The following is a 27120-nucleotide window of genomic DNA, read 5'->3' on the forward strand; positions in this document are numbered from 1 at the left end:
ACCACTGCAGGCCTTAGTAGTCCATTTGAAATATATATAAGTTGCCCCAAACTTTCTCTTACTGCAAACATAGTGTAAATATACCTTGGCAAGGAATATTAAAATTTCCCAAACTATAAAATGTTTTCTCATACACTCACCTTACAAAGGTCCTGCAAATGATTAGAAAATAAATTCTGCTGGGGTGGGGGGAGGCTCCTGGGTGGCTCAGTAGGTTAAGTGTCAAACTCTTGATTTCGGCTCAGGTCATGATCTCTCGGTTCATGGGATCGAGACCCGCACTGGGCTCTGTGCTGACAGCACGGAGCCTGCTTGGGATTCTCTCTCTCTCTCTCTCTCTCTCTCTCTCTCTCTCCTCTCTGCTCCTCCCCCACTTGCACACTCTTGCGTGCACTCTCTCTCTCTCTTACTGTCAAAATAAATAAGTAATTAAATTCAGCCGCTGCCCTTTATTGCTCCCTGGCATAAGTCATCACCTCTATGTTTGGAGTGGGGCTATTTTGCTACTCCAACGGAGTGGCCAATGAAGGGCCTGGTAGGCAGTAAGACAGTCCAATTTTTGCTAAAGAAGCTGTAATCTGTAAGGCAATGTACACAGCAGATAGAGAAAGGCACCTTTCGCTTCCTAGGGCACATGTGCAGTGAACCCAGAGTTGTTGATCATTTAAGCCTTGCCATTCACAAATGATGCCGTTCCTCTCATGTCCCTAGTGGCTTTCAGAGTCAACCAGCCTGATTCCTTGCTTTCGTTTTTCTGTAACCTAGGTTGATGTCATTCATTCGGCTGACATGTACTTAGTCCTATTTCGGGTCGCGCTGAGGCAGGCACGGAGAGCACAATGCAGAACCTGGAGGGTCTCTGGCAGATCCCCCTTCTACAAACACCTAACGTGTGCGGGTAAATACTACGATCAGGGAAGTACGAGGGGCCCCTGAGGCCCAGAAGGTCGTGGCTAAGGGAGCTGGAGTTCTCAAATGAGGTTTGGGCTCCATTTACGCTTAAGACCCAAGCAGGTGTTGGAATAACGTGCCGTGGCCCCTCGATCTTAAATCACAGCGCGTTATTTCACGATTTACCGTGCAGTGCTCTCTCCTGGACCTTGCTCTCACTTCTCCGTGCACGCGCCTGATTTCTTTCAGAGCCCGTGATTATAGACATAGGTATGGCCAAGCGCACGGGTGACGGAAAGGCTCTTCAGCAACCAACATCAGGCCAGGTAGCCATTTGATTTCATCCTTCTGTCCAAAGAAACCTGACCGATTGTGAAAGCCCAAACGTGTCGGGTCTACTTGTCTTCGGGGCAGGTTGTACTTTGAGTTCGGAGAGATGCATCTGAGCCGATTCTACACGGAGGTGGTAGGGCTTCTGTCGCAAAGATGACACCTGCAGGCTCCACGTGAGGGACAGCTGACACCTGGGTCACAGTTCCATGGGTGAAAATGTGATGGGAGCCGGTGGGCCTCACAACCACCCAGGGAGGACAGGCTCTGGAAGTGGACCTGGTGCCTTTGTTCTAACCAACTGTGAGAGTGCATTACGTTTCCACCTCATTTCTCTGGCTTCCGGTCAACTGAGGACAGGTCCCTAGATACCCAGATCCCTGTCTGGTTCTGACTCCCTGAAGAACGTGCACAAACCGAGTACCTATGAGGGTTGAGCAAAACCTTTATTAGATACACTAACGGGGCGATGTTAGCAAAACGAAAAGCGTGAAGCAAGTCAGTAAGGAGCAGTTATGGCCCTAGGGAGCCGATGCCAGAGAGAGGAGAGAGCACAGGGGCACATGTCAGCCTCAGGGACAAGCCCGGAGACACCCCCCCCCCCCGCTTCTTGTTCGGTCTCCAAGATGGAGAAGCTCCAATGAAAGTCCCACAGGAACACAGAGACTGTTGTTATTGGGAAGGCGGGTTTTGGTGGGAGGAGCACTTGTGTTAGAAATAGACATGGTCAAAGCCACAGTCACCTCGTGGCAGAGAGCACGCCCCAGTTTCCTTCAGAGGGAGCGGCCTAGGAGAAGGGAAGTGAGGACTTAGTCGGGCTCTGTCCCAGGACTCAGGGAAGAGAGCACCTTCCCCTTCGTTCCCTTTCTTTCTCCTGTCCTCAGGATGATGCGACGCCAGGGTGAGGCTCTGGGAGAAAGGGTGAAAGGGGAGACCATTACGATGGCCTCTAGGGGCACCTGGGTGGCTCAGTCAGTTAAGCACCTGACTCTTGATTTCAGCTCAGGTCACGATCTCACGGTTCGTGAGTTCGAGCCCCGTGCTGGGCTCTGCACTGATGACGAGCACAGAGCCTGCTTGGGCAAAAAAAAAAAAAAAAAAATGGCCTCTAAAAAATATTGTGTTAGAAACAAGAAGAAAGCACCTTTGAACCCCCTAAGTCTAGCACAAGGGTGGGAAAACAGCCCGGATTTGAGGTTGAAGGGCAAGCCGGTGACCGTGCCCGCCCATTTCTCCCGTGTGTCCCTCTGCAGAGAACCCAGGGATCTAGATGGAGATGAATTTGGGGACTGAGGACGGCGCTCAGTCACCAGACTCCACTTGCAGTGTGTGCCCAGCATGTCGAGGCCGGCAACACGCCCTCCGGGGCACGGGTCCTCTCTGTGGCTGATCCCTACTTGCCCTGCCGGCAGAAATACCAGGGAAGACAGGTTCAGCTCTGTCCCCCTGTGGTCATACGCCACCGTCACCGCGTGTGACTGATTCCTTTCAACAAGCTTCTATCGGACACACCCTGATGACTGCCTCCCTGAGGAATAAACCTCCAGAGGCCCAGCCACTCCTACCAATGCATTTCCGCCGTGCCAGGACCTCAAGCTGGAAGGAGCCTGGCACAAGACCTGGAAGTTGAGTTTACCTCGCCCCACCGTAGAAGAAAGCATGGAAACACACCCCATAGGGCAGGAGACAAACTGGGACCCATATGTGCTAGGTCATACACTTCTGTGTCTTAAATGGATTGATACGATGTATATACCACCTTGGGTCCGAAAACTACGTAAGGCTTCTTTATAAAAATTCACACAATACAATAAAATGCCATTAAAAAAAATTTTTTTTAACGTTTATTCATTTTGGAGAGACAGAGTGGGAGTGGGGGAGGGGCAGAGAGAGAGGGAGACCGAATCCGGAGCAGGCTCCAGGCTCTGAGCTGTCAGCACAGAGTCTGACACGGGGATTCGAACTCACGAACCGTGAGATCACGACCTGAGCCGAAGCCGGATGTTTAACCAACTGAGCCACCCAGGCGCTCCCAAAATGCCATTTTTAAAAAAAAAAGTGGGTTTAGAAATCGGCACAAAGCTGGGGCACCTCGGTGGCTCAGTCCGTTAAGTGTGCGACTCTTGGTTTTGGCTCAGGTCATGATCTCATGGTTTGTGAAATTGAGTCCTGCCTGGCAGCTCAGAGCCTACTTGGGATTCATTGTCTCTCTCTCTATCAAAATGAATAAGCATTAAAAAAAAAAAAAAAAAAAAAAAAAAAAAAAAAAAAAAAAAAGACGGGCGCCTGGGTGGCTCAGTGGGTTAAGCGTCCGACTTCGGCTCAGGGCATGATCTCAGTTCATGAGTTCTAGCCCCGCATCGAGCTCTGTGCTGACAGTTCAGAGCCTGGAGCCTGCTCCTGTTTCTGTGCGTCTCTCTCTCTGCCCCTCCCCTGTTCATGCTCTGTCTCTCTCTGTTTCTCAAAAATAAATAAATGTTAAAAAAAGAAATCAGCACAAAGGGAATACAGGGCAGGACAGAGAAGAGGAAGCCAGCTGTAAAATCAGCACAAGAATCACCTGTGAGGAATGCAAGTTGTCCTATTTGTTAGCAGAACACAAACAGGGCAGATATGGGGTGAAAATGCTCAGCTCTCGGGCAAGTGTTTACCTTGGTGTTTCCCTGCCGAGTGTGTCTAAGCAAGCCGACTTCTGGAAAATGTGGGGACGAGTCAGGAGAGCATTCTTTAAGTGTTTGCAAGGGAATCGCGAGAGTCACCCGGATCCACTCCCAACCACTGTAGGGATCTCCCCCGTGACCCACATCTAGTCTCGGAGCTTCTGCTGCAACAGCTCCCAAAACAGGAAGCTGTGCAGTAAGGTGACTGTCAGAGAGTTCCTTGTAGGGCCCTGACGTCTGCTTTCCCTTTGATGAAGTTACAGATAAAGGGTTAGGCTTCACGGGAGAATCCTATTCAAGCGTGGGAGGGTGAGGGTATTTGTATGTGTGTGGGGGCGACGTGGGGATGCTAGGGGGAGGGGGCTGTTATTAGCCAGGCAGTTTTGTGGCAGGCTGAAAATTGTCCCCCCGAAAACATCTGGCCTAAAGACAGAATCTCTGGAACTTGTGAATGTTACTGTGTTTGGAAAAGGCCTTTATAAAAGACGTGATTAAGGATCTTGAGGTCACCGGAGTATCCTGGATTATCCAGGTGGGTCCTAAATGCCATCACAAGTGGCCTTGTAAGAGAAAGGCAGAGGGAGACTTGACACAAGGGAGGAGCAGGCGATGTGGGGCTGGAAGGGACATGGGAGAGACTTGGCCACAGCCTTGGAACCGCAGCAGCCACCCAGAGCTGGGAGAGGCAAGGGTGCATTCCCCCCTGTAGCCTCTAGGGGGAGCAGGGCCCTACCAACACCTGTGAACCTGAGGCCGGACTTTGTTCTTTCTGCCTCTAGATTTGTGAGCGGATAAATACGTCGTCTTTAAAAAAAAAAAAAAAACAATTTTTTTAAACGTTTATTTTTGAGAGAGACAGGGAGAATGCAATGGGGGCGGGGGCATGGGGCAGAGAGAGAGAGGGAGACACAGAATCCGGAGCAGGCTCCAGGCTCTGAGCGGTCAGCACAGAGCCCGACGCGGGGTTCGAACTCACGCACTGTGAGATCATGACCTGAGCCGAAGTCGGGCTTTAACCGACTGAGCCACCCAGGCTCCCCTAAATATGTTGTCTTAAGCCCCCAAGCTTGTGGTAATTTGTTGCAGTGACCACAGAAAACTAACACACATTTCGGGGTACTGTTGGTTCTTCCCCACCTTTTCTATTTATGTGTGTCACCCGGGGACATCATCACTCAATCTGCTGGCTGAACACGACGTGCCAACTCCTCCAATGCATTCAGATACGTTTCCTGATGGGCTCTTGGAGTCATTTTAGTCCACAGACGTCTTCTAGGGTTAATATAAGGATAAAAGGACTTACTGATTATAAAGCCCTTAAAATAGTGCCTGGCTCCAGGCAAATATATACAGTGCTCAGCTCAGAGCGTATATAAATATTTGTCAAGTCGGAAAGTCCTGTTTGGGGTCCTGGGGTTCTTGCTTTTATAGTGCTTTTCCTCTGTTGATTCTTCGGGAGCCAGAGAGCATTTTAAATTTAGTCTTGGGTTCATAACATTTCCCTTCAGAACGTGTGCCCAATGTTGTAAGGAAAGGTTATGGCTAGATGTGTTACATACCAGAAAGAGACAATCCAAGTTTTAAGGCTCACAGCTGTCCCACGGAGAAAAGTCTACAGTAAAATGCTCCTCTCTGTCTACAGTGTCTTCCCTTGGAGACTAATATCTGAATCCAGTCCTAGGGGCTCCTGGGTGGCTCGGTCAGTTAAGCGTCTGACTCTTCATCTCGGCTCAGGTCATGATCTCACAGTTTGTGAGATCGAGCCCTGTGTGGGGCTCTGCACTGACAGTGAGGAGCCTGCTTGCGATTCCGTCTCTCCTTCTTTCTCTGCCCCTCCCCCCACTTGTTCTTTCTCTCTCTCTTTCAAAATAAATAAATATATAAACATTAAAAAACATCGATTCCTAGTCTATTTTTTTTTTAAACTCTCTTGTTCTTGATTCCTAATTGTATTTGAAGAACAGAAAGTTACCCTTTTCTCAACAAGGGAAGATGGGTCGACCCGGGATGCACCATCAGTCGGGGGTGGAGACCAGCACAGCCCCAAGGGCCCTAGTTATGCTAGCAGAGGCCAAGGTTTTAGTACCAACTCTTCAGTTATCTGCTTGTGACCTTGAGCAAATCCCTTTACCAATCTAAGCTTCAGTTTCTTCATAGAAGACTGTGATACAAAAAAATATCTGTAGGGGCGCCTGGGTGGCTCAGCCAGTCAGGCGTCTGACTTCGGACAGGTCACAATCTCGCGGTTCCTGGGTTCGAGTCCTGTGTCAGGCTCTGTGCTGACAGCTCAGTGCCTGGAGCCTGCTTCAGATTCTGTGTCTCTCTCTCTGCCTCTCCCCCCATCAAAAAATAAACATTAGAAAACATTTTTAAAAATATCTAACTTTTCTGATCGATGCCTCTTTGTCTTACAAATATCTAAAAAAATGCCTTCTGTGACTCTTGTATTTGTGACAGTGTTTTTGTCCCAACTTAGTTCAAAGGGCTTCATTCACTTTGCTGAAGTCTTTTGACAAGACCACTGTCTATTTTCCATGTGCCTGATTAGTCTATATTGTGCTCTCATAAATTGGGCGCTTTCCTCTGGTTCTGGGTGATGTGAAACACTCCAGGGTCAGTGCTGGGGTCTGTCAGAGTAGCCACCGTGTGGCCATAACCCATCAGACTGTGAGTAGGGGGCAGGTTTTCTTTGGTGGCTTGAATACATATACTTTGCAATGAAAGTGGGGCTATCTGAAAGGGATTTGATTTTTATAGCTTCCAGCGGATTTGCATATAAATACCTTTTGCTGTCGTTGTGAGACCACATCTCGATCTTGCAGGGAAGGGGTGTCTTGGAAATCACAGGCGCCTTTCTAAAGCTCCAAGTACCACCGCTACCTTGTAACTTCCCAGTGTAACTAACTGAGCGATTCTGCCGTCTCAGGACTCCTCATAGAAACAAACCTGAAAAGACGTCAGGGAAAAATGTCACAACTGTAAAACGTAGGTGGTGGATATATGGGTTTTCGCTGCAGAATCCTTGTAGCTTTTTTGTATCGTTGAACTTTTTCATTAAAACATGTTGAAAAATACGTAGGGCTGGTGACAGGCGAGAAAGATGAACTCCATGGGGTGGGGGAGAACTCATCACTAGTTCAAGCGCACCTGCCGGGCACCTGTGGGTGGCCTCTCTGCGGTGTTCCTGGAGTCTTCCCCTTTCTTGGCTCGGCCCAAGGAGGATGTAATAACCAATATGTTGGATGGACCCTGAGTGCAGATTTGGATCAGATGGGTCTCCTCTGTAGTCTTCTGCTATACCTTGCACAGCCTTTAGCTGACTCCGGCTCACCAACACCAAGGAAAGGGTTTAAAATATATATATATATATTTTTTTCTTTTTTTTTAAGTTTATTTATTTATTTTGAGAGAGAGCAAGCGGGGTAGGGGTCCACACTGTCAACACAAAACCCAATGCGGGGCTCGAACCCAGGAACCGTGAGATCGTGACCTGAGCCGAAATGAAAAGTCAGATGCTCAACCGACTGAGTCACCCAGGCGCCCCTCAGGGAAAGGGTTTCGAATAGTTGTTTTCATAAAAATAAATACCTTTGTGGTGCTCAAGAAAGATTGGGGGGTGTATCGAGTGTGGATTAAAAGATCATGATGTGTTCGTCTTCACTGACGAGCTGACAGGTCAAAGGTTCGAAAAGCTGTGACCAGCATATTACATTGTCATTTTTTTCCTACAGGCTCCATCCTATGGCTATTATGCGAGGTCATTCCAGTTGGTTTTACTTTTTACCTTGGCATCTTCTTTTTAATTTTTTTTTCAACGTTTATTTATTTTTGGGACAGAGAGAGACAGAGCATGAACGGGGGAGGGGCAGAGAGAGAGGGAGACACAGAATCGGAAACAGGCTCCAGGCTCCGAGCCGTCAGCCCAGAGCCTGACGCGGGGCTCGAACTCACGGACCGCGAGATCGTGACCTGGCTGAAGTCGGACGCTTAACCGACTGCGCCACCCAGGCGCCCCTGGCATCTTCTTTTTAGCGTTCTGTGTTGGTTTCATCATCCTCAGGATAAATTACAATTCCCGAGGCCCTCTGTTATCTGACCTTACGTAGCTTCCTGGGCTCATTTTTAAAACCCCCAGCACCCACGCTCCACCCAGTTGTGTGGGCTCTTCGGTTCCCTGCACACGTTACACTCTCTGCCCTCCAGGGCTTGGCATGCATGGTTATTTTCCCTCCAGGGACACTGGAAAGTTCCTTTCCTTTCCCCCTCCTCTCAGAGGACCTTCTCGACTTCTAACACCGGAACAGGTGTTCCTGCTCTGCATTTCCCTAGATCCCCTTTACAGCACTTAACCGTGCTCCACTGCAAATACCTTCTCAGGTTTCCAAATCTATCACTACTTCTGTAAACTTTAAGAGGGCTACTCAGCCCTGCATCTTATACTGTCTGATGCACATAGGAGGAGCTCCGTAATATGTCACATGAATAAGTGAATGATGAATAAAAGGATAAATGAAAGAGGGAGAGAGAAAGGGGGGGAGTGCTATCTTATCTAAAGGTAAGATTATCTTGCTTTTATCTAATATCAGTTTTATGGAGATAGAATCCACCCCTGTAAAGTGTAGAGCTCAGTGGTTTTAGTTATTTAGTTTTGGATCAGCCATTAAAAAAAAAAATTTTTTTTTTTAATGTTTATTCTTATTTTGAGAGAGAGAGAGAGAGAGAGAAGGGGAGGGGGAGACAGAGAGAGAATCCCAAGTCGGTCCTGCACTGTCAGAGTGGATCCCGACCCGGGGCTCAAAATCACAAGCTGTGAGATCATGACCTGAGCTGAAATCAAGAGTCGGATGCTTAACCTGCTGAGCCACCCAGACGCCCCTGGGTCAGCCATTTTTATTTTTATTTATTTATTTTTTTAATTTTTTTTTTCAACATTTATTTTTGGGACAGAGAGAGACAGAGCATGAACGGGGGAGGGGCAGAGAGAGAGGGAGACACAGAATCGGAAACAGGCTCCAGGCTCTGAGCCATCAGCCCAGAGCCTGACGCGGGGCTTGAACTCCCGGACCGCGAGATCGTGACCTGGCTGAAGTCGGACGCTTAACCGACTGCGCCACCCAGGCGCCCCTGGGTCAGCCATTTTGAAACAGTAGCTTAGTCACAGGGGAAAATACTGAATTCGTGAAAAATTCACAAAAGCTGTTTATTTTGACTTTATTAAGAGAAAAATATTTCTGTTGTTGTAAGAACACAATGCTATTTTAAATACATTATTTATAGCCAGTAACTTACCATTTAAATTAAAAAGATATAAACATGTCAAAGGAATGAAACATAGATCTTTTATTATGTGTGGATCATGGATTCACGTTCCTCCTCCATTTCCAGAGCTTCCCCGAAGTGGTCTACAAAGGACTCTCCCCTTGTCCTATCCCTCATTCCCCAGGCAGCACCCCGGGCTCTGAGCTTGCCGGGTCTGTGCCTATATGTGGTTCGGTTGTTTCTTATGGGGGCTATGTGGTAGTTTTGGGGGTTTCCGATGCCATAACCATAGCTCTCTTTTTCAGGAAGTGTATCCCAATCTTTGCGTCACTTTGCTCAACAGAAATGAGGAGCCTGGTTTGTATTTTATGTCTTCTCTGTTGCAAGGGCAGTTGGTTGTGCCACAGATAATAAAGAACACAACTGTGGGCAGTAAAAGAAGTATGTAGGGTGACACATTCTGCTCAAAATCAACTCGACAAATTCTTCTTGGGGCAGGCCCTGTACTTTGGGAAACATGCTGTTTCCTCATGTATAAACCACCCGGTCTCTCCCAGAACCAACCTTTTACCCAGGCTGGGGGAGTCAGGCATAAACGCTTGGAATCGGAACAGAAGACGTGGACAATATAAAACATGAGGTAACGTAATAGGAGGACAACGGTCTTCAAACGGTTGTGAGGCAGGTGACTTTGTTTTCCTGACTGGAAATTACAGTGGGTCGCGTGACCAGTGGAAGCACCTGGGGAAGTAGGACCAGCACAGTCTCCGGAAATCCTGGATACGACCGCTGTGGTGCTGGGCTGGGCCCTGGAGGGGGAGAGGGGGAGGGGGTCAACGGGAGTGAGCCCACAGACTCGAGTTTTTGGAAAGCCTTCCTTCCACAGAGAAGCCAAGATGACTATCTGGTTGGGCAGAGACGAGGCCACTCCAGGCCCCGGGGAGAGCAGAAGACATAGGGGGAAGTGCGGAGGCTGTAACAGAAGATGGGGGTAGGAACACGTCTGCGGAGAACGAACTGGGACCGGAACACTGAGGACCACGCTTATGCTAAGAGAACATACAAAGTCGTTCCTCAGGAAGAGACAAGAACCTCCAGGGTCAGCAGTAAGAGACGATGACAGACATGGAGGGACGCCACCACGGTGCGTGGCGCCGGTCTGGGTTGAGGGCCTGGGAGGAGGCTGTTGTAACCTTTCAGGCAGGAGACAAGAGCTGACCCGGGGTCTGAGTGAAAAGGGACATTTCCAGAGAAAAGCTTCGGGCAAGGATTCTGTTTGGGTGGGCGCAGGGCGGTGAGATGGAGTTCAGCTTCAGAGGTAAAGGCGGGGCTGTGCTGGCACTGCCTGGGAGGCAGTGGACGGGCAGAGAGAGCGGGCAGAGGGGCAAGCTGGAGGTGCTGGGTCTGGGAGGCCTACGTCCTGGGAGCTGAACGTGAACGGCAAGAGAGAGGAGAGAAGCTGAGGTCAGAGTCCCGGGGCTGGGAAGTTGGTGAACAAAAGACCGACGGAACTGGCGGCAGGTCTCAGAAGGAGGCGCTCTGGGTGAGCTTCCAGAGCAGAGCTGAAGGAGGAGTCTGACAAAGACCTGGCAACTGGCTTCCCTCTGATTTTTAGGAGGGCAGAGTCAGGAGACTATGGGAGAAAGTATGTCCTACAAAGAGGAAAGGCGGTGAAGAAGCAGGCTTGACCAGTTGTTCTAGAACAGACAGCTGTGCGGGTACAGTTTGCAGAGGGGAAGGAGCCAGGGCACGGGAGAGGACAATGAAAAGAGCTGTGTCTGAAGACCTGAAAAGGAAGAGCATTGGCTGAGCATGAGGGGAGACTGAGGCCACAGGAGGGAGGATGGCCTTTCCGCAGCGGAGAAGGTTCGGACCTGGGGTGCTCTCCCGCCACTTTTGTGCTTCCCTCGCCGTCTGCACCCCCACCCCCAAACCGGCCTCTGGGTCTGCTCCAGGCCCCCCGCGGCCAGCACAGGCTGCAGGGAGGGTCAGGCTGTGGGCCGGGAGACTGACTGTGACCTGGGGGGGGGGGGGGGGGGGGGGAGGAGAGGAAGACGCTTCCAGGGAGCAAACAGCCCAGAGAGGAAGACGAGCACGGGTCCAGGACCAGAGGGAGGGAAGGAGGGAAGAAGGCAGGCGACCAAACGAGTTTTGAGCTGAAGAAGGAACAAAGCTCCAGCAATAGCGTAACCAGCTCGACTCTCAGCAACGGGAGGGCACACTCGGGAGGCAGGAGCGTGGGGGAGGTTCACTGGAGGTGACCACGAAGGCAGAGGGGCATCACGGAGGTCCAGCTGAGGCTCTGTACACGCGCAGCGCTGGCCTCGTGGGGAAGACGGCCGCGGAGTCACCCCAACGGCTCGAATGAGGCGCGGCCGGCAGAAAGGCAAGGGGCTGATGGGTTCGGGGACTAATGGGGATGAGTCGGCAGCTGCCTACATTTGCAGGTGGGTAAACAGCAAAGCAAGGCCGGTCAGAAGTGGAGGTCGAGGGAAGGTGAAGAGGCAGCCCACAGCAGGGCCCGTGGAAGGGAGGACGAGGGACTGGGGCGGGGTGGGGGGGACAGCGGCCAATGGGGCAGATTTCAGAGTCAGGTCCCGCTACAAGCGACATGGCGTGCCGGTGTCAGAGAGGCGGAGAATAGGGCCCCAGGAAGCAGCAAAGCACGGATGTGGATGTCCTTGACCTGAAGTGAAGGACCCAGAGAGATGTGCACTGAAGTCCTCGGGGGGGGGCCCCGAGGTGACCGGCCGAGGTGACCCAGAGGCAGTTAGGGGCTGGGTCACGTAAGGGCATCTACGGATTCTGCGATGGCATTGGTCTCATTTGAGAAGGACGCCCGTCTGCGTGTGTGAATGCTAAGAGGCTTCTGTACCCTCTTCAAAAGTCTTGAGATTTATAGATGGTACAATCACTTCCCACGTCCCATTCCATCCTCTGGAAGAAGTAGACCATGGTGCTTTCCACCAGTAAGCCACTAAAGATGGCCAGAAAGGAGAGCTTTCGGCTGATATTCAGGGTCACTGGAAAAGAACAGACAACTAGTAAGTCCTTAAGAGTTTAAGCGATGTCAGCATGTAAAGTAGGTGGCATTCTGAATGGAACTCTTTTGTAAAGCTGTTTTTGAGAAAAATCTCTATTTGTTCTTATTAACTGGTGCTGGTATCCTCTCCCACTTTTTTAAAATCTACAGACCTCTGGAGAGAAACAAAGCATGTGCCGATAACAAACACACGAGGTTTCTCCTCCTGAAATCAAGACACAGATTTCCATGAATACTGACGGAGAAAATTAAGAACAGATTTTAAGGTTATAAAGAGATTGACAATGGGGCGCCTGGGTGGCTCAGTCGGTTGAGCGACCGACTTCAGCTCAGGTCATGATCTCGCGGTCCGTGGGTTTGAGCCCTGCATTGGGCTCTGTGTTGACAGCTCAGAGCCTGGAGCGGGTTTCGGATTCTGTGTCTCCCTCTCTCTCTGACCCTCCCCCGTTCATGCTCTGTCTCTCTCTGTCTCAAAAATAAATAAATGTTAAAAAAAAAAAAAGAGATCGACAAAACAAAACAAAAACAAACAAACCTGGAGACAAACAGAGAGTTTAACAGTAAGCATTACGATAAAAGGTATCGGGTAGCAGCCTCATTTAAAATAACCCTTCTTTCTCACAACGGATGGGGAAAATGAAGACCCCCAAGGCTGCTCATCCCTTCTTTGGTGTGGTAGGAGCTGTGCTTCCTGGCTTGACGACTGCCCCGCCACGTACATTTGGACAAGTCATCCGCAAAGCGGAGGTTAATAACGGCTGCCCTACTAACCCCACGGCACTGAGATGTTGCACATGAAGGCATTTTGAACACTAAAAAATACCACGTGGTTAACGTGAACAAATACCGACTACGCGCTCTGAATAAGGCATTAGAGGAGTGCCAGGCCCTGTTATTATTCTATGAAGAATTCCAGAGTTTCACAGGTTTGGCAAGAGCGTGTCGGAGGCGCAAGGCTTTAAGCTTGTGTGTGGGCTGAACGCGCGGAGGAGACAGGATAAAACATACACATACCTCTGATTGCCTGAAAATTGGATGTAAGGACAAATACTTTGATGAGTCTGAGGCACAGGGATGTGTAGTCGTGCTCCCAAATGACAGCTGGAATCAGCAAGAGTTTTCCGTAGCTCGACAACAATAATGCTTTCAGCAGCAAAATGAAGTCGGGTTTTTTTTTCGCTGTCATCGGTCGTTCTACCCATAGGAAAGTAAAGATGCCAGTAAAAAAGGCAGCTTGTTCTAAGGAGGGAACGGAGGACAAACACATGAATGTCCCGATCTGAACCATATCTCTCTAAAGCCAAATAAGCCACAATTCCAAAATACAACTTACCGGCTGACTTCATTAGAATTGCTTTATCGAGATCAAATTTTCTTTTTCCTCCCTCCTTCCTTTTTTTTTTTTTTTTTTTTTAAATAAGCCCCTGCCTTTTGTGTCAAATCCTGCTGGTATGATTTCAGAAACATAGTTCAACAGTTCTTTCGTGGAGTATTTCATCACCCACCGAAGCAAAAGTCAGTCCGTTAGGATTGTGATCATCAGCTCTCTGAAGTTCTTTCTAGGAAGTAAGACTCTGTTTAGGTATTTTCAGTGTTCGAGGCCTCCACAGAAAGAATAATACAGGAACATGGAGGTTTTTTTTAAGTCCGAAAGACGGGACCCAGCCTAAGAATTGCGTATGAAGATGTTTTTCTTTGCTCATTCTTCCACTATTTATTGAATACCTAGTATCTACAAGATTTTGAATACTGTTATCTAAATTTAAAACTTCCTTAATTCATGTTAACAAGCTTTCTGAGTGCAATTCCTTATCCTTCCAGAAAGTATTCATAGACAGAGTCCAGTACAGGAGAAGCCACAGTTCCACTGGGTCCACAGAACAGAGCACGGGCTGTTCTATTCCCATTAACTAGGATTTTAACATTTCTTTTAACTGTGGTATTGTTATTTTTTTTTAATTATTTTTTTTTTTTTAACGTTTATTTTTGAGACAGAGAGAGACAGAGCATGAACGGGGGAGGGGCAGAGAGAGAGGGAGACACAGAATTGGAACCAGGCTCCAGGCTCCGAGCCATCAGCCCAGAGCCCGACGCGGGGCTCGAACTCACGGACCGCGAGATCGTGACCTGGCTGAAGTCGGACACCTAACCGACTGTGCCACCCAGGCGCCCCAACTGTGGTATTATTTTTATTCAGACTCTTAGTCCTCTGATTACCCAGCTGCATACGTCTTGAGTGATCTGTCCCTAATTCTGTTTTTTTCCCATAAGCTATGTTATGTAGGTTTCTGCAGAATCTGGTTTTTCTGGAACACATGTGTCATCTTATAGGAGAGACAACTGTATCCTTCCTAAAATGTTTTATAACCAAACAGAGTCAAACTAAAGAGGTTCCAAACATAGGTGATTAGAATCAAAAATAATTTTGGCCGGTTGACCTACATGACAGGGACACCAAGGGCTTGTCAACTGCAAAGATCTGCTGAAATACGCTGATCTTATAGCCTCAGATTTGGACCAGAAAAGTAATAAAAGCAACAAAGAATTCCTTAACAACAAGAACGATCTAATAGTGGGTCGTCTCCTGTCGCTGGAGATACTCAAACAAAGCTAGATCATTTTGCAGAGCTGAGGGAAGGATTTCTAGCACTGGAGAGAAGGGCGGACCAGAGAACCTCCACATCTATCTAACTCAGAACTTGAGAGATTTATGTGTTTGCACCAGCCCTTGGGCTCTGCACAGTCTTTCTCAAGGCAGATACTATGAGGCTTTCATGGATCAGCCGGGTTCAGGAGGACCTCACCTGCCTACAGAGGGCTGCACGGAGAAAACACCAGATGGGGAGCCCGGGGAGCCACCTGTCTCAGTGCTGACACTAACCTGCGGTGGGATTTTGGGGAAATCATTGCCTTCCTGCTTCTATGTCTCCACGGAAGAACCTAACTTATCTACCAAAGAGGATGGTTGTGAACATTAAGTTGATAAAATCGTAAAAGCAGTGTTTAAATTATAAAATGCTATATTTCTGTAGGGCTTTTTTTTTTTAATTTTTTTTTTTAATTTTTTTTTTCAACATTTATTTATTTTTGGGACAGAGAGAGACAGAGCATGAACGGGGGAGGGGCAGAGAGAGAGGGAGACACAGAATCGGAAACAGGCTCCAGGCTCTGAGCCATCAGCCCAGAGCCTGACGCGGGGCTCGAACTCACGGACCGCGAGATAGTGACCTGGCTGAAGTCGGACGCTTAACCGACTGCGCCACCCAGGCGCCCCTCTGTAGGGCATTTTTTAATAACCTATTTTAGGGGGTCAGAACCTAATAGTGGATTAAGAAAGTAACAGTAGAAAAAATTTCTGAGTGTCAAAATATCCACTATAGAGTAGGTGCTACAGCAATTCTGAACTATTTGAAAATAAGCCTGGTTTATTTTTTATATTAAAAATTACGGACACACGGGAGCTTATCCTCAGAAATTTTAAGAGGTTTTGCTTTAAAGCTTAAAATTACATTAGGTTCTAGTTCCTGGCGTAGGCAACGTTCTCAAGGATGTTTTTCAACGTTTATTTATTTTTGGGACAGAGAGATACAGAGCATGAACGGGGGAGGGGCAGAGAGAGAGGGAGACACAGATTCGGAAACAGGCTCCAGGCTCTGAGCCATCAGCCCAGAGCCCGATGCGGGGCTCAAACTCACGGACCGTGAGATGGTGACCTGGCTGAAGTCGGACGCTTAACCGACTGCACCACCCAGGCGCCCCTCAAGGATGTTTTTAATATTATTATATACGTTTGCGAATTCTTAAAATGTAAATTTTAAAACCTCAGAAACGGATGAGAGGACCAAGGAAGTGAGAGCAAACAGAGAAGAAAATGGGACAAAAGAGGACACACAGTCCAGGAATGTGACACTGCAGTGCACTGGAGACTCAATATTGCTAAAACAATATTTCATTATAATCAAAGAGTTTTAGAAGCAGAGCATGGAAGCCTGTAAGTAAGAAAACAGTGGCAGAAATTAATTCAACACAATTCTGACCTCAGTCACAAACTCGAATTCTGGAGAAAAGCAGTTCCTTGAACTTAAGGAACTTGGGACAAGAGTCACTTTTCCTGAATGCAGTCAGAGAAAGAACAAGTTTTCCCTATTAAACAGGTTGCATGAGTTCAATGCAATTAGCACAACACATTGGATAAGGTCTGGCAATTATCAGTCTGTTTTAATAAAGATGAGACCTGGGGAGTCTTTCAACTGGGCAATCAGAAATTAAATTTAAGAGTTTTATCGACGATGGTATGCCTCAACATATTTTACGAAACTCTCTAATCTGATGAACCTAACCATTTCCGTAACAGATGTGTGGTAACAAATAAAAAAGCAAGCAAGCACATAATTTAGACAAACTCATCTAGCAGCTTAGCGGTAGAGCTGAACGTTTAAGTCTCAAGTCCTATGTTAACCCCCTCCTCTTACCAATGATTAAGCCCACCCACTTCACTTGTGATCAGAATAGTGGGGACTAGATGGCTGAGAACAGAAAGCGTGGCTTCTTCGTACCTAGAGAAGCAATTGCGAACATTCTGTAGAAATCCCACTCCTTGGCATATCTGATGAAGTCGTCGGGATCGGTGTTCTGGTTTGAATCTTGAAGCTGCCACCATCTCAGGTATGCTTCGCAAAGCAAACAAAATATGCAGAGTTTCCCGTGCATCTGGTAGTCAAAAAGACAATGCCATTTACTGGGTAGAGAAACACCTAATTACACGTAATATCGAGTAGGCGCAGACGTAGCTAAGTACTTGTGGTTTTGAAGAACCTCCCATCCCACAGCTTTTCAAATTCAGGACTGCCCGGTTAAGTGTGTAATTGTGTTGCCTGTAAACCCAATGGCTCTTCATCAGCAACGACCATCAGAATCACAAGGGGAGATTTTTCAGATTGCAAATGTCGTGGCCCCAGTCCTGACTCAGAATCTTGGGAAGTAAATCCTACACATGCAATTTTGAAACAGTCCTGGGGGCAAGGCGGGATTCTGATGTACACCCTTCGCTAAGAAATACCGCTCTCAAGAGTAGTCCACCCTTCACACTCCATTTTCAGCATCTGTCCTATACACAGAATCAAGCACAGAATTCACGTGACTCGTGGACAGGCAGAAGCAGCAATGAGAACACATTTTAACCTGAAGATTCCATCATACCACATAGGAAACTACTAGTCTGAACATACATTTTTATTTTTATTTTATTTCTTTTTAAGTTTTATGTTTTTTTTTAAATGTTTACTTTCATTTATTTTATTTTTTAATTTATTGTTTAATTTACATCCAAGTTAGTTACCATAGAGTGCAACAACTGATTTCAGGAGTAGATGCCTTAGTGCCCCTTACCCATTTAGACCATCCCCCCTCCCAGAACCCCTCCAGCAACCCTCTGTTTGTTCTCTGTATTTAAGAGTCTTTATGTTTCGTCCCCTTCCCTGTTTTTATATTACTTTTGCTTCCCTTTCCTTATGTTCGCCTGTTTTGTCTCTTAAATTCCTCATGTGAGTGAAATCATATGATAGTTGTCTTTTTCTGACTAATTTTGCTTAGCATCATACCCTCCAGTTCCATCCACGTAGTTGCAAATGGCAAGATTTCATTCTTTTTGATTGCCGAGTAATACTCCATTGTATATATGTACCACATCTTCTTTATCCATTCCTCCATCGATGGACATTTGGGCTCTTTCCATTCTTTGGCTACTGTTGATAGTGCTTCTATAAACACTGGGGTGCGTGTGCCCTTTCGAAACAGCACACCTGTATCCCTTGGGTAAGTACCTAGTCGTGCAATTGCTGGGTCATAGGGTATTTCTATTTTTAATTTTTCGAGGAACCTCCATACTGCTTTCCAGAATGGCTGCACCAGTTTGCATTCCCATCGGCAGTACAAAAGAGATCCTCTTTCTCCCCGTCCTCGCCCGCATCTGTCCTGAACATAAATTTTTAAAAAATGGCCGTATGCTGGATGAGTGTCAATTAATATATGGAAAAAACAGTAATTAAAAGGTAGAAATTTTTAAAGCTGCAAGTTCTAAAGAGTCTGAAATTTGGGCAAAAATAAAAATGATCAGGTAACAAGAATTGGCTTTTTACAACATGTTTCTCCTGGGGTGCCTGGGTGGCTCAGTCGGTTAAGCGTCCAACTCTTGGTTTCAGCTCAGGTCATGATCTCACGGTTTGTGAGTTTGAGCCTTGCCTCAGGTTTCTGTGCTGACAGTGTGGAGCCTGCTTGGGATTCTCTGTCCCTCTCTCTCTCTCTGCCCCTCACTCTCTCAAAATAAATAAACTTTAAAAAATAAAATAAAACCCATTACCCATTGGACTTTCTTTTTTTTAAAAAAAATTTTTTTTCAACGTTTTTTATTTATTTTTGGGACAGAGAAAGACAGAGCACGAACGGGGGAGGGGCAGAGAGAGAGGGAGACACAGAACCGGAAGCAGGCTCCAGGCTCTGAGCCATCAGCCCAGAGCCCGACCCGGGGCTCGAACTCACGGACCGCGAGATCGTGACCTGGCTGAAGTCGGACCCTTAACCGACTGCGCCACCCAGGCGCCCCTAGACTTTCTTTTTAAAATAATGTTCTTTAATTCCGTTCAAATTATTCTTTAAAAATGCAAGAGCATTATCAAGTAAAATTAGAAAATAAAAAAAATTAGCACAACTTACGTTTATTTTAGTATTGAAAAGAATATGTCTGTAGGCCTGGGCTTTGCATAAAATAGCATTAATCAAGATGATAACAGGATCATACTCGATATATTTGTCTACAGGTTTCTGGCAGGATTTCTGAAATAATGCAAGATAATATTAGAACAAGCAAACTCATACATTCTGAAATCTTAAAGGATTCTGAACTAGCAGAGTCTATTTTGGACTTGTATAGCAATAAGGACATGTCAGCATTTATTTAAATTAACTTCTCTTCCGATACAAAATGTTCACATAAGCTCTGGTTTCAGAAATGACTAAATACAATCTTCTAGGCTAGAAATATTAATCTTTTTTAAAAAATATTTTCTTAATGTTTTTATTTATTTTTGAGACAGAGAGAGACAGAGCATGAGCAGGGGAGGGGCAGAGAGAGAGGGAGACACAGAATCTGAAGCAGGCTCCAGGCTCTGAGCTGTCAGCACAGAGCCCGACGTGGGGCTGGAACTCACTGTGAGATCATGACCTGAGCTGAAGTCGGATGCCTAACTGACTGAGCCACCCAGGCACCCCAGAAATATTAATATTTTAATCTCATATGTAAGGAAGCTAAAAAAAATTTGATTTTTTTAGAAAATATTTTCTTAGTGTTTATTTATTTCTGAGAGATTGAGAGATAGAGAGCGCGAGCGAATGAGCAGGTGAGGGGCAGAGAGAGAGGGAGACACAGAATCCGAAGCGGGCTCCAGGCTCTGAGCTGTCAGCACCAAGCCCGACGTGGGGCTCGACTTCATGAAATAGCGAGATCATGACCTGAGCTAAAATCGGACACTTAACCAACTGAGCCACCCAGGCGCCCCAAAAATATTTGATTTAAAGACTGGATTAGGCAGAAAAGTATCCCAGAAAATGCTTTCAATTTTTAGGAATTGTTATAAAATAAAGAAATACATTTATAATGTACTTCCATTGATAAACTGTTGCCTATTGGCTAGATGGCCACCAACTCTGCGGTTCCTGAAACATGACTTGGAGAAAGGGGTTCAGAAAAGTAACCCTGCACGCGGAGCTTCTGAGAGCTAAAAGCAAGTAAAGAATGTGGCAGATACTGAGAAGCTCTTCCCCCCCCCCCCCCCCAATTAACATTGAGAATATGGGAGGAAAATGCTCCTTCTCTGTGATGAACAATGGTGAAGACGCTGGAAAATGCTGAGCTATACATAAGCAAATGGGGTGCAGCTTGGTTCCAGGTTACCGGAAGCAAGACACCTGGGCTCTCAGTAACTCCTACTACGTTAACTTTTTTGGACACCGGTGATTACAATGTTATCAAAGTCCAACACCGGCAGAACACATAACACCGTGTACAAGAACGAGCTCATCAGAGGGGTGCTTGGGTGGCTCAGTCTGTTGAGCATCAGGTCATGATTTCACGGTCCGTGAGTTTGAGCCCTACATGGGGCTCTCTGCTGTCAGCAGAGCCCGCTTTGGATCTTCTGTCCCCCCTCCCTCTGCCCCTTCCGCATGCATGCTCTCTCTCTCAAAAATAAATGAACATTAAAAAAATTTTTTTTAATAAAAAATATTTTAAAAAAAGAGAACAAGCTCATTAGAAATGTGACATTTCAAAGAGTTTTAGTTACAAAGTTGAGTTAAGGCAACTGTTCGAATGGCTACAATTCAAACATAAAACATTTTGAAATTCTGAGAAGATAAAATAAAAATGGAAGTGATGGATATGCAAACATACTGGGATGGCCTTTTAATTACATCAAAGTGCTAGGGAAAAAAACGAAGGGCGTTGAAAGATATCAACCCCGCATTCCAAAGGTAAAGAAAAACCACTTCCGACTGAAAGAGTTTCTCCACTTCATTCGGGTCATTTACAAGAAACGCGTATGTTTTTAAGTCATCAAGTGAACCAATGAAGAGAGACGTGCTATTACCTCATTTAAATACACCTAATCACACGGAGGCAAAAGATGTTAACGATTTCACAGTTTTTCAGCTGGGCAAAGAGTAAGCCAGTGTCTAGGCAGAAGCCGCGGAATCAGACATCCTATATTCATGACGAAGAGCTGTTTTCTAGACACCCTCCCTCTGCTGCCTATGGGCAAAACACCTCTCTACAAACAACACTGGAGATCCTACTCCATTGTAAAATGGAACCACTGGCTGGTCAAGGGTCTTATCTCTGTCGGTTACAAGTTCCTTCAAGGGCACCTGGGTGGCTCAGTGAGTTAAGCGACTGCCTCTTGGTTTCAGCTTAGGCCATGACCTCACGGTTCGTGGGTTCGAGTCCCATGTCAGGCTCCGTGCTGACAGCTGTCAGCACGGAGCCTGCTTGGGATTCTCTCTCCCTCTGCCCCTCTCCCTCTCCTGCTTGTTCTCTCTCTCTCTCTCTCTCTCTCTCGCTCTCTCCCAAGAATAAACAAATAAAACTTTAAAAAAAAGTTTCCTAAAACCCGTACGTATGGAGGCGGCAGTGCAAGTCGAGCTGAGCCAGGATTTGGACAATTTTTGGGAGGAAGTGGCAGAAGACAGCAGCCCAGTTTTCCCTTTTACAATCACTTGGCCGACAGATGTGTCTGTCGACGCCACAGCGTTCATTGCAACAGCTCTCCTAACCATTTCTATGGACCAGGCACTTCCAGGATGCTAGATACTCCCCTTGAGATGTCAGTCTCTATCCTCAAGGACCTTACAGTTTAGAAGAGGACGCATAAGCACGCTACTGCAAGTGCTACAATGGAAGGGACACAGGGTGACATGAATCCCGTAGGAGGGGCGGCTCCTGGTGTCACATGCCCTGTGATGTGCTACGCCCACCTTCCCTTCCTAGCATTCCGAGTATTTTACGAGCACTGAAAGTTCATTAGAGCCCGCTGGTTCCCTCCTTATCAGGTTAAGCCTAATTTGTCCTTGTTCTGCCTCTGCTACTTGCTTCTCCCACGAGGGCTCCCTCCACCTTGAACGCAAGGAGGAAACCCACACAGGCACAAAACAAACACACAGTAAAACACCCTAGTGGCAGGCGGCTACGTTTAGATTGCGTTTTCTTACTCTGGCAAAATCGTTCCGCTCCCTTTACTACTGACTGGACGAGTATCGCGAAAGAGAAAGTTGTCCTCTGAGAAATCCGTAAGCACGAGGGACTGTGCACATCCCGGAAACGCAGATATTTCCGCCACCTCTATGTTACCATGGATACGAATTACTTTCTGCTGCTATGTTCTTCAGTGCCCTGGGAAATCACCTCTCCTTCAGCATATAAGCTGGCCAATATTTTATGAACGTTCTTGCTGCTTCTTCCTCCCCATCGTCTCTAGGGCCGTCCCCTTCCCCACTCATTCTCAAACCTGTTCCGTTTTAGCTCCACAATCAGCAAAACATGCATCTTAAAACTGGAGCCCCCTAGACTGGAAGCTCCTCAGGGTTAGGATACCCTCTCATCCATCTCTGCATCCATCCAGCATGTAAGGGTGGAGGCTCCATACTGTTCACACTGAACAGAACTCAAACTTGTGAGGATCTCAGTGGAGTCTTGTCTTGTCACCATCATGAACCTATCAAGTATCTGAGCACACAAAACAATCTGGGCACTACAGGATGTCAAAAGCACTGTATCTTTAAGCCTACTTATAAGAAACCGTGAAAAGCTGAAGGAGAAGGAGTGGCTAAACGCAAGTGACATGCTTCCATTAGATGGAGAAAAATTCGGGAGACACAGGGGCAAGCTGCGGGGGACGGCACTGGAGACGTAAGAGCAAAGGGTAAGGATGAGAAATACAGGTAGGAGATCAGGCTGAGTATATTGCTGGTAGCCAAGGGACCGAAGCATGCATGAGTCACCAGCTTATAGAAACCGTGGCTATTTTTCCAGAACAAACAGCCTGATGTGTAAAAACTGTTTACTTTTTACTCTCACGACTTGGAGGGCCTTTAAAAAATTATTTTGCAATTTAATTTTCAGAGTCCAGCATCAACGAAGTGATTTTTCCTAAATAATGCTACTATGCAGGGGCACCTGGGTGGCTCCGTCGGTTAAGTGTCCGACTCCGGCTCAGGTCATGATCTCACGGTTTGTGGGTTCGAGCCCCGCGTCGGGCTCTGGGCTGATGGCTCGGAGCCTGGAGCCCGTTTCGGCGTCTGTGTCTCCCTCCCTCTGCCCCTCCCCTGTTCACACTCTGTCTCTGTCTCTCTTGAAAATAAATAAACATTAAAAAAAAAAATTTAAAAAAAATGCTACTATGCATATTACTATGCATTATCATGATAAAGGAGATTACCCCTCTTATCTCATCAGGAAATGGCTGTGTACAATAATGTACTGTACCACCATTCATTACCCCAAATATAATTCTAAAATCTGTCTCCTAGGTGAGAGGGGCCGATGTTGGGGGAACGGGTGGGGAGCCAGACGGGGGTGCAGCGGCTGACCTAAACAGCTGTCCAATAATTATTTTCCATAAAACTACTTTCCATAAATAAGGTATAGAGAAGCCAGCATCTGACGATGAGGAAAAGGATTTTGTTAGTTTAATGCCAAGAATTTTAAAAAATAGAGATTAATTTATATTATCTATAATAATTTATGTTATATATATTATATTATTGAAGATTACTAACTTTAGTTAGATGGTTATGTGGTTGTCATCTTTAAGACAGATGACTTAATTGTGCCAGTCCAAAAATTATTAAGCTTAGATCCCATATAACTTACTATTCTCTCCCTTGTACTAGGATGGACAAGGATATCACCATCTAAAAACATAGAAATGGCTCGTTCATTCAACAAATATTTATTGCATACTTACTATGTGTCAGGCACTGTTCTGGATGATCTAGCTACATTAATGAATAAATTATATGTAATCTCTTGTGTAGCTAGTATTTCAGCGGGAAGAGACAAGCAATAAATAACAAATCAGTCAGTTGTATAGAATATTCAAAGATGATAGGTGCTATGGGAAAGATAATGCAGGGAGAGGTGATAAGGCATATCAGACCTGGCAGGGGGAACCACGATTTGTAATAGGGTGGTCAGAATAGACCTCTCTGAGAGGCCAATAAAAATACTTGAAGGAGGTGAGGGAATTAGCCATGTCAGATCCTGACAGAAGAGTGTTCCAGGCACAGTGCAAAGGCCCTGAGGAAGGAACTTGCCTGGTTTAAGAACCATCTGGAGGCAGGGGTGCCTGCCTCCAGTTGGTTGAGCATCCAACTCTTGATTTTGGCCCGGGTCATGATCTCATGGTCGTGGGATTGAGCCATGTGTTGAGTTCCATGCTGACAGCACGGCACCTGCTTGGGATCCTCTCTTTCTCCCTCTCAAAAAAAAAAAAACCCCAAAAAACCAAAACAACAACAATAACAAAACTATCAGGAGGCAATGAAACTGCAGTAGAATAATGGAAGAGTAGCAAGAGACTACATGAGCCTTATAAACCAGTGCAAGGATTCTGACCTTAATTCTGAGTGAGATGGAAAATCACTGGGAAGTTTGAGAAAACTTCAATTTTATTTTATTATTTATTATTTTTTTTTTAAGTAGGCGCCATGCCCAACATGCAGCTTGAACTCCCAATCTGGAGATGAGGAGTCTCATGCTCTACTGCCTGAGCCGGCCAGGTGCTCCTCTACCTTACATTAAAAAAAAAATTTTATATGTTTTAATTTATTTTCGTGAGAAAGAGAGACACAGTGTGAGCGGGGGAGGGGCAGAGAGAGAGGCAGACCCAGAATCGGAAGCGGGCTCCAGGCTCCGAGCCGTTGGCATAGAGTCCGACGCGGGGCTCGAACTCGTGAACCACGAGATCGTGACCTGAGCCCAACTCAGATGCTTAATCGACTGAGCCACCCAGGCGCCCTGTCTAACTTACACCTGAAAAGGAACACTTTGGCTGCTGCGTGAAGAGGCTCAAGACGTTCAAGGGTGCTACAGGTTAAGAATTATGACAATAATCCCGGTGAGACATGATGGCAGCATGGACCAGCGCTGTAGCAGTAGAGGTGGTGAAAAACAGTGGATTCTGAACACGATCTGAAGGCAGAATTAACAGGACCTGCCGAGCACCCGAATAAGGAAATAAATGCGGGAGAAAGGAATCAAGGATGACTCCAAACTTTTTTGGTCTTAGGAACTAACACGGAAGAGCCGCCATTAACCGTGAACGTTTGAGATAACTAGAAATATCCAGCTGGAGAAATCAAGTCGTTAGCTGGACATTTGTGTTCTGGAATTCAAGGAAGAGGTTCAGGCTAGAGGTTCAAACTTGGGAACTGTCAAAGTGTAGATGGTCTTTAAAGCCATGAGCCAGAATGAGCTCTTCAAAGGAGAGTGTGTAGACAGAGAAGAGGCCCAAGAACTGAGCCTCACGGTTAAGAGGTGAGGCAGGTGACACAGAACCAGAAAGGAGATTGAGAGGAAACAGCCAACAAGGTAAGAAAACTGGAAGAGCCTGGTGTCCTGGCAAGTGCACGCAGCGTGTCCAGGGGAAAGTAATAAGGTCAAATGTTGCTGACAGTTCACTGAGAATAGACTATTGGATTTAGCAAAGTAGAGGTCTGTGATCTTAAGAACAGTTTCTAGTGAAATGCTGGGTGGGAAGAAAGTGTGTCTGAAGAAGATTCAAGAGAAACTAGGAAAGGAAATCGAGATAGCAATTAAAAATATCTCTTAAAGGACTTTTGCTGTCAAAGGGACGGGGAAAAAGAGCAGGAGCCCAAACAAAGGAGGAAGTGGGGTCAAGTTGTGTGTGTGTGTGTGTGTGTGTGTGTGTGTGTGTTTAAATTAAGGAAAGACTGTACACGTATCAGTGGGAATGATCCAGTGGAGAGCAGAAGATTATTGTCACAGCGATGTCCCTAATGGAAGACGACAGGGACATCTAGTGCACATGTGCACATTGGTTTTGGACAGGTATACTGAACAGTTCATCCATCCTAACAGCAGGGAAGACAGAGCATATGAATAAAGGGTGCCAGGAATGGATTTATGTGGTTGCAAAGCTTGTGGAAGGTCTCCTCTTTTTTTTTTTTTTTTTTTTAGCAAAGAGGGCAGCATATGTGGGGAAACTTGAGGAGCGAGAAGGTTTGTGGGAATGGTGCATGGATTAGTGAAATGCAATGTGATGGTCAGATGGTATCATGGGCTACATGAGGTTGGTGGTCGTGAATTTCGGTGTTTTCTTCCTCAGTGAAATACAGCTGCAAGGGTGAGGAGGAGACAGATCAGACAATTCGGATTACTAGCAAATCATCAGATCAGAAATGGGACAAAAACCTACTGACTGCCTACTATGCGGCTGGTTCTTTGCTAATACCGCAAAAAGAACCTCCAATTTTGTGACTTTTTAAACATAAAAAGTCCTGTTAACTCGTCATTTTTGGTTTTTGTGTCACCAACGTCCAACTTAGTGCGTTGCACACAACACAGACTATACATTCGATCATCGCAAAGGATGAACCCGACATAAAGCGTTCTAGGAAAATTTAATACAGGTCATGGAGTGTATGGATGATAACATTTACCCGTGCAAGGGTGAACAGCTAAAACTTAAAGAGTTTGGGCGTGAACCCAAATGTCAACATAATCCGATTTTTAAATTTCTCTGCACAACGCCTACATCCATCTCCATTCGAGAATCCGTCCGCCGCGTTAGGTCTCACCAGCAAACACGACGGGTATGAGAAAATCACTGCAGGGTAGTGAGTTCTTTAACACTATGGATAACCGCAAAGGCTCGACTGACTCCGGACAGGAATGTCAAGTATTAAACTGAAGACTGTATTACAGGACCCTGAAACTCGTTGATTTTTCTGCCCTAAAACGCTGACATACATATCCCACTGCCTCTCATGGTCCCCAAACCCCGCCACGCCATTTTCTTCCCCAGGACACCCCACGCCTGGCAACTCACGCAGATGGTTATCTTCAGCACTCCGTGGTTATAGTCTCGGTACAACTCCTTGGCCTCTTGGTTGCATTCGATGCACCTGTACTGGCAGGAGGCCGAGGCAGCAGTGGGAGTGGGAGTAGCTGCAACCCCATCGGTGTTCCCCTTGCCCGCGACCACCCCTTCTGCGTTGCCCTTGCCTGGCCGTAGCCCATACCGCCCACCGGTGCCCATTTCCACGCAACTGCAGCCGAGAACTTCCGATTCAGTGGCGGGGAAAGACGTCAGACATCAGACCGGAAAGCCTGTCCCGTGCGGTGCTTGCTGGGATTCGTAGTCTCAGCCT

At 46.7% G+C, this 27120-nt stretch overlaps 1 protein-coding gene across 3 annotated transcripts; it reads right to left on the minus strand.

Moving 5' to 3' along the window:
* Positions 1-9197: 9197 nt before the first annotated feature.
* ARV1 (ARV1 homolog, fatty acid homeostasis modulator) lies at positions 9198-27042 on the minus strand. 3 transcript variants are annotated; one of them, XM_047826068.1, is made up of 6 exons: positions 26799-27042; positions 18895-19014; positions 16740-16893; positions 13198-13422; positions 12016-12163; positions 9198-9949 (listed from the first exon to the last, which is right to left on the minus strand). In XM_047826068.1, exons 1-5 carry the CDS (start codon positions 27006-27008, stop codon positions 12021-12023), a joined length of 852 nt encoding a protein of 283 aa, XP_047682024.1. In that variant the 5' UTR covers positions 27009-27042; the 3' UTR covers positions 9198-9949; positions 12016-12020. The 3 variants fall into 3 exon arrangements, with proteins under 3 accessions (XP_047682024.1, XP_047682023.1, XP_047682025.1); XM_047826067.1 differs by having other exon boundaries at positions 9198-12163; XM_047826069.1 differs by lacking the exon at positions 18895-19014 and having other exon boundaries at positions 9198-12163.
* Between the last annotated feature and the right edge of the window lie 78 nt (positions 27043-27120).

The sequence above is a fragment of the Prionailurus viverrinus genome, chromosome D2 (assembly GCF_022837055.1).
Source record: "Prionailurus viverrinus isolate Anna chromosome D2, UM_Priviv_1.0, whole genome shotgun sequence".
Lineage (NCBI taxonomy): Eukaryota > Metazoa > Chordata > Mammalia > Carnivora > Felidae > Prionailurus > Prionailurus viverrinus.

Coding starts and splice junctions, on each gene's coding strand:
- ARV1 (XM_047826068.1), bottom strand. CDS start 27,008: ATGGGCACCGGTGGGCGGTATGGGCTACGGCCAGGCAAGGGCAACGCA. Junction 19,015..26,798: donor TGCTGAAGATAACCATCTGC/GTGAGTTGCCAG, acceptor GCATTATTTCAG/AAATCCTGCCAGAAACCTGT. Junction 13,423..16,739: donor GTTCGCAATTGCTTCTCTAG/GTACGAAGAAGC, acceptor TTCCCTCCTTAG/AACAAGCTGCCTTTTTTACT.